Genomic DNA, 12942 nt, shown 5'->3' on the forward strand with positions numbered 1-12942 from the left:
AGCTGAGAAATGGTACCCTGTGGCCGGCCAGCCAAATTGAAACTGAAGTGGTAATTGATATCATGGGGTATCACTCTAATGGGATTGTCACCCATTGATCTGAAATATTCATTTTTTAATCATAGGCAAAGAATTGGACAACTTAAAATGACAGCTCTCTATTCTCAGGACTTGACACCCAGGCTACTGACATTGTTCTTTTCAGTTCTACAACTGTGACAGCATTTAATGCAATAGAAGCAATGAATGAAGTTACCCAGAAAAGGTCAAGTGAGAGGTTTCTTCTTGGTTCCTCTGTTATATTGCACAATCTGTTGAAACAATTCAGTCAGAAAACAGTTGGCTTGGAAAAGGCCAGAACAATAAATAGACTGATATTATGCAATAATTTTTTAAAAACTAAAATAGTGTTAGGTCAGTAACCAATCCATTTGAAAGAAATAGTTCCTTCTGGCTGCTGCGTTTTAAAAATGACACCAGACATCTTTGACACTAGATTTATTTCCACTCTGGTCAACAGTAGTGTTCTTTCATAGCCAGTGAATTTTAAGATAAGTTTTTTCTTTTCTTTCTTTCTCTTTTTTCGGTCCAGCTTCTTTTTTTATTTCTGCAGAAAAGGACACTCTGTAGCCCTTCGTGAAGTTATGTCTACAGTGGTGTTATTTCGGAGAGTTCCTTTGTTTCTCTCCCTAACCCCCCCCCCCAGCTTTATTGAGGTATAATTGACAAGTAAAAATTATATATATTTAAGGTATACAATGTGTGAATTACATTATAAAACAATCGAACTAGTTAACATATCCATCACTTCACATTGTTTTTTTGGGGGGAGGGGGTGGTAAGAACAATTAAGATCTATCTCTTAGCAGATTTCAAGTATACAATAGAATTAACTACTGTCATCATGCTGTAATTAGCTCTCCATGACTTATGCATCCTGCATAACAAACTTAGTACTCTTTGACCAACATGTCACACCACTCCCCTTTAATTTCCTGTGTTTCTTGTGGTAAGTTAAATTGGGGTTTTGAACCTTAGCCTTTTGAATATGTTGGATTAATTAGTACCAAAATTATTTTTGTCTTTTTTGATATACAAGCAAAAGCTATAGTTCTTAAGCAGAGATAAGGAAGAATTTGGACATCTATGTAATATAAAATATTTTAAAAAGATTTTGCAAAAATTTTTTCTGCATTTACTTATACAAGTAGAACAGAATGCCAAAATTTCCATTTTGCTTTATTTTATAAATGAAAGTCATCTGACTTAATGACCAAATGGTATATAATGTATTATTGGAGAATGTTCTTTTGAACAGAAGACATTGGTTTTATACTTTTTTGCAGAGTTTGACTTGGGAAGGTAGGAAGTCACATGAGGGAAATGCAGGGCTGATGTCTAAAGAAAATAAATGTTAGTATGCACTTATTTTTTTTTAATGTTTGTATAGTTTTCCTGTGTGCGTAGAAGAGAACATTTATCCCTTCTGCTATAGTTGTATATGATTACATAGAATTTTAACAGAGTTGTAAATATTGGCAGGCTTTCATTTGGGGTGATTTTCATTTATTTTTGTATTTGATACTTTCTGACTGCCTGGAGGCAGTAAAACGTTAGTCTACCACTGTTAGCTTTGAGTGAAGAATTCTAAAATTTTGGAGAGGTAAATGCATTTAAAACATTGTACATTACCATGTGAAACTACCATTTTATTAGTTACATTTAGGCATGGAAATGCAAAAACGAATCTGTAATTCTTCTGTCATATCATTTTTATGCCCCACAAATTCATAGCCAAATAGCCCCAATTTCATATGTTAAAAAAACTTCCATAAGGTCAATAATATAATATCTTGAAAAATATTTCAGTTTAAAAAGACTTTCAGTACTATAGGATCATTCAGAGGCTGATGCCTTGCCAAAAATATATCTTTTAAGTAGATTTACTGTTAAATGGTTAGAGATTTGTTGCTGCATGTTAGATGGCATTTTTCATGTAACATCTTTTGTGTATCCCCACAACAGGAGGTGTTAACTATAATTCATTCAACAAATATTTGTTGAGTCTGTGTGCCAGGCACCATTCCAAGGTCTGTTAACAGCCTTACTATGTGGAGGCAGAGTATATAACAATAGGACTTGTTGTAGCCTCAGGCCAAGATGAATTATGAAGAAAATATTAAACTTGGTCTTTTGGCATGGAATGATTTTTGATACAATACTTGCCAAGTTCTGTGACTTCCGTAATTGCAGAGTGGGTCTGCAGTTGAACAAGATTTTGCCTGAAGCATCATTGCCATGATTTTATTTCAGTTTTGTTTTCCTCCAAATAGAATTTGCTAAACTTTTAGAAGGAAAAGATGTTTCTTCTATAGACCTAATCAAGCTTGTTAAATAAAATTATTACCTGCTTGCTCTTAGGTTCCAAACTATTCAGATACTCCTAATGATCATCTCCCCATGAGTTATGAAATGGGCTTGGCTCTGATATATGATTATTAACTTTTGTGTAGCATTGTACACAGACTGATTTTATGTGACATGAAAGTTTTCACAAAGACTTTAAAATTATGTTCATTTTACTTGACGGGTGTGTGTTCAATTAAAAAAAAATAGTCCATGTGATTGTATATAAAATATAGTATCCTGTGATGATGAGGGTGTTAGATTTAGTTTCTTCCTTTATAAATGAAAATATCCTTCTCTCATAATTGTTATGAAAGCTAAATGAGAAATATATATAATTTATAAAGTTAAATTCAAGGATTTAATTAATTTGTAAAGTTGGCTTCAAATATAGAGTATTACTATAATCTAGTTGCCTCTAAACCTCAGTAGCCAGCTTTTTATTGTGACAGGGAACCTCTATTGAGGTTTGAGGTAATGAGGGTAAAAATGTAATTTCTCAGAGAAGAAGCTTGTGACGTTGATGACTTTAGGGATGTAAACAGGATTATGAGGGGGAAAAAAAAAGAAACACAAAAAACCTTGCCTCCAGAGAGATGAAAACTACCACATGGGCTCTAAGTCCGTGTCAAAATATTTTTTGGAGTTAGCCTGACTCTGGAGAGGTCAGTAAAATAACTAGTTGCACTGAGAGGCCAGATTGGCAAGTATGGGTTTCTAAATGATAAACTGCTTTTAGGCTAGAATCAGAGCTGAATCAGCCCTCCCACCACTTATTTGTTTCTAGGGTGTTTGAAAGGCCTAGTACTGAGTTCACGTGATACACGATTGTGGGCTGGGGAGAAGGGAAGTATATTAGATTCTAAGAAACTGTATTTCAGTGGTTATCCTTTTTTTTAAAAAATAAGTAATAATGAATATTTAGAACAAGAACAGTTTTGTAAGAAGGAAAATACCTAAAATCTGAACTGTAATCTTCTGTGTTTTTATGACATTATGTGAATCAAAGGGGTTTTCCTTTTAAGTAAAAGAAAAAGTCAGGAGTATGAAATCCTAAACCCTCTTCTTCCGCCTATAAAACCCTACAGGTTCACTTGTAGAAAAAAAAAATTGCAAATGGGGAAGAAAAATGCTTTCAGCTAGAAAAGTTAGTTTTGAATTTGTGTACCCAGTAACAGAACATGTTGAATTTTTATTAGATGCAAGAAGATGTCTATAAAGTAAAATCCTTTGTGTTGACATTAGATTTTTTATTGTATTGTAGTAACTTTATTCAAACTTTTTTTTGTTTAGCATTTAACAGAAGAGAAACCCGATGGCCTTATCAATGAAGCCACTAGGTATTCATATTTAAAGTATATATTGATCACTGGCTAATTGTAAAGAGAAAAATCACTAGGATGAAAACCAAAAACAAACTAAGAAATTTTAAAACATAGTCAAGGAAAATTTATTTTCTTTTTTCCCATAGTTGAATTATTGCTATCTATTTATAATGATCTGATAACTAAACTTTTACTTAAAATCATTTTTGTCGTAGCATAAAGTGAATGCTGAACACAGGAGTTCTGTAATTTTGAGGAACTCGGGAAATATTAACATTTAAAAAATATTTTTATTATACAATTTCTTTGGGATTGAAGATATATATATATATATATATATATATAAAAAATTATTATTATTATTTTTGAGACAGAATCTCACTCTGTCACCCAGGCTGAAGTACAGCAGATCTTGGCTCACTGCAACCTCTGCCTCCCAGGTTCAAGCGATTCTCTTGCCTCAGCCTCCCAAGTAGCTGGGATTACAGGCACCCGCCGCCATGCCCAGCTAATTTTTGTATTTTTTTTTTCTTTTTCTTTTTTTTTTTTTTGGTAGAGATGAGGTTTCACCATGTTGGCCAGGCTGGTCTTGAACTCCTGACCTCAGGTGATCCACCCACCTCCACCTCCCAAAGTGCTGGGATTACAGGCATGAATCCCCTGCACCCGGCCTAACTTAAGTATTTTTGTAACTTTTTTCCTTATGAAAATATGGTTATTATAGAAAATATAAATAAGGCAAATAGAAAATAGCAAAATTAGATTTGTGATGTACATACTATTGAAACCTGCTTTTTCAGTGAACTAAAGTTAATTTAGTTTTGAGAATTTAGTTGTATTCTTTGAGATAAAGCATAAGACCCTGAAAAATTAAGGAAAATTGAAAGAATTTCCAGTTTTACTATCCTGTTGAGAGAAAATAGAGCTTCTGATTATTATCATCTACTTTGTTATCTAGCATTCAGTCGACTGGATTCTTTACAGAGATAATATACAGTATATTTATAGTGATAAAGAAGAAATTTTTGCAATATCCTGATATATCTTCTGAAGTATAGCTTATTTTTTTTAAGAAATGGAGTCTTGCTATGTTGCCCAGGTTGGACTTGAACTCCTGGGCTTAAGGGATCCTCCTTCCTCAGCCTCCTAAGTAGCCGGGACTATAGGTATGGTCTGCCGTGCCCAGCTCTGAAGTATAGTTTTCAAAAAACCTGTTTAATACAGTTTTTAGTATTAAGTGAACTTATTCTATGTCTTTGAAAATTTTGGTAAATATTACAGTATTTTAGTATGTAAACTCTTCTTATTTTCACCATATTGGATATCTGAATTTTATGCTTTTCTTCACAAAGAAAATTATGAGTTTAAAATCATCCTTTTGATTGTAAACTTTTTGAGACTTATCTTTGTAGCACAAGAGTAGCAAGTAAGAGAACTTAGTAAATACTTTGCGAATGGGTAATGTGAAATCTGAACTTGTATAGTAATGAATGCAATTCATTCCCATTGAAAAATCAGCGGATTAGGAGTAAACTGAATCACTCCTATAGAGCACTATATAATTCTTAACTGATATATTGATCTACATGAGGTGTTCTTATTTATTTTTAATTTGTTAACATTTCTCTTTTGATGTATTAATCTGCATGTGTGTATATTATTTTAAATTTCTTAATATTTCTTTTTGTTTGCTATTTTAGGCAAGTTGCTTTGGCAGATATCATTCTCATCAATAAAACAGACTTGGTTCCAGAAGAAGATGTAAAGAAATTAAGAATGACAATTAGGTACAAAATGATAAGTGTGTTAAGTGCCTACAGATCCATACTGTATACACAGAATATTTTTTACTCTGATTATTGCCCTGTAGAAACTTAAGGTACAAGGTTGACCTGCTTCAAGAACCATTAGGGAATCACATATGTTGTTGATGGCTAATTGTTATATAAATAGTAATGCATAAAATTAGTCCCCAGTGCTTGCAGAATATAGTTTACAGTTAATAGACTGATATTCAGGGTCTTCTCACTCCATCCTTCTCCTGTCTTCTCTTTGACTCTTTCCTAATGTCAGTCTTCCCTAACTTTACCCAGGATAGTTAATTCACTTTCCCATGGATGCATCCTGCCAGTTCCTATCTTTACTCATAATGTATTCTCACTCTGCCAATCTCTGAATTCTTTCTTGTTTTTTTTTAAAATAATTTATTCTATAGAGCCTATTCTGTCTCTCCCCCACGCCTATGTGAAGTCTTCCCTGACTCAAGTGGTCTCACTTTTCCCTGAACTCTCACTGACTTCATCTTCCTTAACTGTCAACCATGCCTTGTCTTCCAGCTTGGTTTTTTTTTTTTTTTTTTTTTTTTTGAGACGGAGTCTTCGCTCTGTCGCCCAGGCTGGAGTGCAGTGGCACAATCTCAGCTCACTGCAAGCTCTGCCTTCTGGGTTTACGCCATTCTCCTGCCTCAGCCTCCCGAGTAGCTGGGACCACAGGCGCCCGCCACCACGCCTGGCTCGTTTTTTTTGTATTTTAGTAGAGACGGGGTTTCACCATGTTAGCCAGGATGGTCTCGATCTCCTGACCTCGTGATCTGCCCGTCTCGGCCTCCCAAAGTGCTGGGATTACAGGCGTGAGCCACCGCGCCCAGCCCCAGCTTGCTTTAATATCTTCTTTGTCCATAGCCAAGGCAGATCAGCATAGGACAATCAGGACAATATGAATGATGCTCAAATATGTGCTAACAGTCATTTTGCTGACTGTTCTGGAGACTCCCATTCCTTTTGAAAACAAAGATAGATTTTTCAAATGAGGTTATAGTTCAGGCACTTTGTTTTGAATTATTTTGTAAGACCTGAACTAACAAAAGCCCTATACAGAGAGACATTTGGTAGCTATTATTATTGGTTATCTTTAATGTGTATAATGCTTTGAGCGTGATGGCTCAAAATTACTATTCTTAGTATTTGTAAGTTCTACTGACATCAGATTTTGAATCTGTCATCTCAGTTCATATAGTACATATTATAAATTGAATCAATAAAGGTAAGGCTCATTAGATTATTTGCAATGATTAATGATTGTGGAAGAAAGAAATTCATAATTTTTCCACATATTTCATCTTATTTTAATAGTAAAGTCCTTAAACTTTACTATAAACAAAATGTCTTCATGTGAAGGGTAGGTATTGTTGCATCGTGTTGAAGATCACACGGACCTTGGAATCTGCTTGAGTTCTAATCCTTGGTCTGTTTCTCATTGTCTTAGGGAGCTTATTTACCCTTTGAAAGCCTCCTCTGTAAAAGGCATAATGCCTATCATAAGTTTGTTTTGAGTATTACATGAGACAATGTTGGTAAACTTTGCACAGTGCTGACACATAGTAAGTGCTCTGTTAGCTATTATTATGTAATTTTTTTCTTAGCTTACATAGTAAGTTCAAGGTATAGTAAAAAAGGGAAAAAAGAAGAAGATGGCTGATTTTGAAAAGGTGAAAGTGATGAATGAAGATTGCTTTTACATTTTTTGACACTGGTCTTCTAATCTTGTTTCTCTTCAAAAATCTTGTGCACCATTGTGATTGCTAAGAAGAAAACAATCTATTTAGCAAACGTTTTTGGCATAAAAGGAATGATAATTATTACGTGGCTTTTATTTTTTTTTTATTTTTATATATTTTTTTGAGACTGAGTCTGGCTCTGTCGCCCAGGCTGGAGTGCAGTGGCCGGATCTCAGCTCACTGCAGGCTCTGCCTCCCGGGTTTACGCCATTCTCCTGCCTCAGCCTCCCGAGTAGCTGGGACTACAGGCGCCGCCACCTCGCCCGGCTAGTTTTTTGTATTTTTTAGTAGAGACGGGGTTTCACCATGTTCACCAGGATGGTCTCGATCTCCTGACCTCGTGATCCACCCGTCTCGGCCTCCCAAAGTGCTGGGATTACAGGCTTGAGCCACCGCGCCCGGCCACGTGGCTTTTATATCCTTATAGAGACCTAAGCTAAATCTCTGACACTGACAATATTGACTATTACCCAGCTTGTTAACAGTACTAGAAATGAATTTGGAAGAAGCAATTTGATAAATTACACACCCTTTTGGCTTTTGCCCTCCCTTTATATCAGACTTGTGACTGACTCAGAATCATATTTGGGGAGTTGAACAAAGGTAAACATGTTTGAGAGGGAATAGCCATCAGACTATAGAGTATATTCAAAAAAGAAGATTAAGAATTTTGTAAAGTAGTGGAGAGACTTGCCTCAGAATCATTATATGTGGGAAGCCTTACTCATGAGAACAAACTTGAACAAGTAGCAAGAATCTTGGGTAAGTAACCCTAAAGACAATTGAATTCATGATAGAGAATTGATGATTGATGATAGACGATGGAAAAGATAAATAGATGAGATATACAGTATGTTGAAAAGATTTTAACAGGTACTTTTTGGTGCCATACAAAGCCATATTCTATAGTATCAAAAGAGGGAGAACAGGCATAACAGGTAGAGAACCTAGTTAGGGAACTGAAGAGGTTATTCTATAAAGGAACCTGGGATGTGTGACTTAGAATTACTGTGAATACTAAGGACAGGCTGGGGGCAAAGCCATTTACAACCAGGTTTTTATTTTTAGTGTGTATATAGCCATTTCTACTATGTATGCCTGAGGAAAAAAGTGACCACCGTAAAAATTTTGAGTATCTACTCATTTTTAAGAACATTAGGATAACTGACTACTTATGAATGACTTTTTCTAAAGTGAAGCATCTTTTTATTAATCACAAAGTAGCCCTTAATCTGACAGTTGTGTGAAGTTTTGTATATATGTTTTATTGATGTGTGAGTGGAATATATGTGATTTATGGTTTGAAGGAAAATCATAATTATATTTTAAAGCAAGTTTTGTTTTTCTGTTTTTAATTTTTTTTTGGTTCCAGATGTATTTGTGTATGCTTATTTCCTGTTTTAGAAATAATGTACTTTGTATACTTTTTTAAAAAGTTAATTTTTACTTTTAAACTTTGTCTTCCTCATCTATTATTTATTTCAGATCCATAAATGGACTAGGACAAATCTTAGAAACACAAAGATCAAGGTACTTTTAAAAAGCTATTCCTAATATACTAACAACAAATCATTTTAGTTATTAATAATAAACATTAAGTAATTGACAAATACGCTTGATTCTAATATAAGAAAGATGTAAGTGCATTTAAAAAGAATTGGATCCAAAATGTTGTTTGGAATGCTCTTAATAAGTTAGTTTGGCATATTTAGCTAGTACATTTGCCTGTCTTTAAAACTAAGATTACAAAGCCATGATAACACTATGTAAGTGTTTGCTTAAGGAGGAAGAAAAGACTTCTAAACACTCAAGAGGATAACTCAGTACAGAAATCTGAAGAAGTATATTGAGGAATCTTCTCTTAATTTGAAGTCTTTAAATGGCTTTTTAATATTTTAAAAGCCTTCTTAGTGTTTCATAGTTGCCAAAAAATACATGGAGTCTTTACCGTGAAGTTCCTGACAAATTCTTTTATTAAATTTTGATTTTCATTTTCTCTAGGTTCTGTTCCTAAAACATCTGTGAAGTGTGTTTCTGTAGATTAAACTCTGTTTTCCATTGAATGTTATCTTAATTTCAGAAAATTTCTGTGCAGGGTTTTTTTTGTTAAACTCATTTTTTTTTTTTTTTTTTTTTTTTTTTGGTGAGAAAGGCTCAGCAGCTGATAGACTCAGCAACAGGCAGCCAGGAGCTCTGAGACTCACAGCTGGCAGTCTAGTTCAACTCAGTCTCTACTTGAGAGATTCTTTCTTTGGAAGTACAGTAGAGGCCTTAGGTGAGTGGCTTGTCTGCTATGGCAGAGATTAGAGGTGCTGACAGACTGCCATAAGTGTTAGGCAGCAGCAGCGGCAGCTGCTTATATGCATGTGAACAGCTGGGGAATTTGGTATGCATTCTCAGGAGCCACTCATCTGCTGGCAGAGGTAGCAGAAGAATGCTCTTAATGTAAGTCCTCTACAACCATACACCAAATGTGCTCCCCGCATTTCAAATTCCACTGTAGAAAGTCTCTGATAATCTCATTTATACCATGAGCCATTCCTCAGTATCTGTCTTCTTCCTGTTAGTGTTCTACAATTCCTTTCTCCTTAATTTTTCTCCTCTTTACAAAATGTCACACAGACAAGTGCATAATACTTAAACAAGCTTTTAAAAATAATGGTCATAAATAGCTTTGGTTCTGTCTTAATATTCGTATTTATAAACATTTTCAGTCAAGTCTCTTCTCTTGTTTTCATTTTGGAAATATCCATGTCCTAAATAAAAGTTTCATCTTGATTAGTTTATTATGTGACAATTTAGTTTGTTTGACATTTCTAACTTTTATTTCTAACATTTGCTTTATTATAGAACAGTAAACATGCAGTGATTGATTTTTGTTACTTCAAGTGGATGAGTGAGCAAGTGACTAAAATCTTCTTCTGTGAATTCTTCTTCAGTGTATGGAGGTTGCCAATGCATCTGAGAATCTAGGGACTTTCTGAAATAGTACTTCCTTGCTATGAGGACTGAAGTTGGATTAGAATCCTTTTCAATGAAGATCAGATGTCCTGAGTAGAATTTTTATTATTGGGTCCTGAATCTTACATTAAATATTCTCTCAAATTCCTTGAGGCATAGCAACTTGAGCTTACCAGTTTAGAAATTGGAGATTTGGGCTGGGTGTGGTGGCTCAGCCTGTAATCCCAGCACTTTGGGAGGCTGAGGTGGGCAGATCATGAGGTCAGGAGATTGAGACCATCCTGGCTAACATGGTGAAACCCCATCTCTACTAAAAATACAAAAAAATTAGCCAGGCGAGGTGGTGGGCGCCTGTAGTCCCAGCTACTCGGGAGGCTGAGGCAGGAGAATGGCATGAACCCGGGAGGCGGAGCTTGCAGTGAGCTGAGATCGCACCACTGCACTCCAGCCTGGGCGACAGAGCGAGACTCTGTCTCAAACAAACAAACAAACAAAAAAAAAAACCTGGAGATTTGGTTAACAAAATAGTCAAAGTCACTCTTATAGAAGTTTTGTTTTATTGTTTTTTAAAAAATTTTACCATTGTGTAGCTGACAAGTACTGACAATAAACTGCTATAAGCATGTGTAGAAAAAGGCTCACCTTGAGTAGTTAAGAGTAAGGAAAAGGAATAGTGTGTAGCATCGTCTTATTGGTAAGACTTAAGTTGATTTACTAGCAAATGGAAGTACTAGTGAACCACACAGATTTCAGATGTAGGAGTAAAAGATGAGAAGATGTGTCATTTTAATCTTCTCTAGACTTTTTCCTAATTTTTAGAAATGTAAGTGGACTGAACAGAGGAAAACCAAAACACAGTTGGTCAATAATAAGTTTAATTAATTTGACAAACTGCCTGCTATGCATTTCATAGCATTTTAAGGACTATTTAAGCAACGGATAAGGCAAAAACTGCCTTTAAGGAGATCAGTCATTGGGGGGAAACAGAGAAGCAAACAAACAAAAAGGCAACATATTAGATATTAATATAAATACAAGAATTTTAAGAGCACAGAGTTCTATAATAATAGGAAAATAGAGGGAATGATTACTCAACTTTTCTTGAAAAAGAGTCAGGAAAATATTGACCAAGAAGGCAGTCATTGACCTAAGTCTTAAATAATGAGTAAGCCTTTTACAGATGGACTAGGGTGGGGACAACTTTCCAGGTATAAGGAAGATTTTGTATTCCAGGGACCTTCGAATATTTTAGAATGGCTAGAAAACTTGGTATTATGTAGCACAGAAAAAGTGGTATGACTGAAGAGATAGAGAACTTACCACAAAGGGTCTTGAATGCCATGCTACATAGTTTGGATTTTCTTCTGTAGGGAGCAAGGAGTTAGTGAAGGGTTTTAAAAGCAATATGACTCTAGGGAGGTAGATTCAATGTGGGGCTAATCTCTGAGGTATAGGAAATACAGGAAAGAGGAGCAATAGGTCAGGTAGTGGTGGAAGTAGGTTTGGAAAATGTGATTAGTTTTGTAAACATTTTTGAGTTCGAAGTGCCACTGGGGAAGGCATTTGGAAATTTATTTCTAGAGTTCAAGACTGAGCTATCATTGCAGTTTGCTTAGCTATTTACTGAGCTATCTACTGTCAATTTGGATAGTATCTACAATTTGCATTGTAGATACTGGATACTTGGATTGGCTGGTGCACCCTGTTTGTGAGACTCACTGGAGTTTGAAGAGATGATCATTGGAAAATATCCCTAAGTAGTAGCTGCAATTCCAGCCCCACCTTGGAGAGCCAAAATGCTCTTTGTTTTCACTCTCCTGTCCTTGGTCTTAAGCTACTTAAGCAGCTTTTAGACATAGGGAAAATTAAAAGCATCTCTTTTAGGAAAAACATTAGGTACTTCTGGAATAGAGAGTTCAAGAAATTAGGGGAAAAATGAACTTTTGAAGCTTTTTCTTTCCCTTTTTTGTTTACTTCATTCTTTTACTCAGTTTTAAAATGCTGGTAATGGTTTTTTGTTTTTTGTTTTTTGTTTCTTGTTTTTTTTGTGTGTGTGTGTGTGGCCATTTTAGTGCTTTGGAAAAGATCTGATGGTTTTATCTCCAAAGGAGGAAATTAATTTGATGCCATGGAAATTAGTTTTCTAGTCGTATGCCTTGAATGAGTGAAGAATTTCTTTTTCATGGTGGTACTAAATTTGGGGAAAGCTATAGAAACTTTCATCTGGAAGCTTACACTTTTCTTCTTTATTGAAAATTTGGTGAGAGACTTGGATATTTTATTATTTTCTGTAAAAGAGTGTAATTTGTTGTACAGATCTAATATTGATCCTTTTTTTGGAAGTATGGAAAGAATCTGAGTATAAAGCAGAATTACCTCTGGATGACATGTATTCTCAAGGACACTGTCACAGTGAAACAATTTATTTAGAAGCTTGTGTTTCCAAATTGTTGAATTTGATATTCACAAAATTGGCATGTGTAAACTTTATTAAACTTTAAGCTGTTTCTTAAGGTGAAGATGACAAACTTGGAGGGAAACTCCATTCATTTGGTTTATTTTTATTTTTTTTATCTTTTTGAGACAGAATCTCACTCTGGTGTGAGACAGAATCTCACTCTGTCCCCCAAGATGGAATGTGGTGGTGCCATCTCGGCTCACTGAAACCTCTGCCTCCTGGGTTCAAGCAATTCT

General features: G+C 35.1%; 1 protein-coding gene across 7 annotated transcripts in view; it reads left to right on the forward strand.

Annotated features, from left to right (window-relative positions):
- LOC126937902 (putative COBW domain-containing protein 7) overlaps window positions 1-12942 on the forward strand; it is a 952477-nt gene that overhangs the window by 918646 nt on the left and 20889 nt on the right. For 4 of the 7 annotated variants that reach the window (XM_050761753.1, XM_050761754.1, XM_050761757.1 and 1 more), the window contains 3 exons: window positions 3700-3746; window positions 5432-5518; window positions 8773-8817. In XM_050761753.1, the coding sequence (XP_050617710.1) occupies window positions 3700-3746; window positions 5432-5518; window positions 8773-8817 (179 nt within the window). The remainder of the gene's footprint in view (window positions 1-3699; window positions 3747-5431; window positions 5519-8772; window positions 8818-12942) is intronic. The other 3 variants (XM_050761755.1, XM_050761756.1, XM_050761759.1) reach the window with 2 other exon arrangements.

Source organism: Macaca thibetana, chromosome 15, assembly GCF_024542745.1.
Source record: "Macaca thibetana thibetana isolate TM-01 chromosome 15, ASM2454274v1, whole genome shotgun sequence".
In the NCBI taxonomy this organism is placed as follows: Eukaryota; Metazoa; Chordata; class Mammalia; order Primates; family Cercopithecidae; genus Macaca; species Macaca thibetana.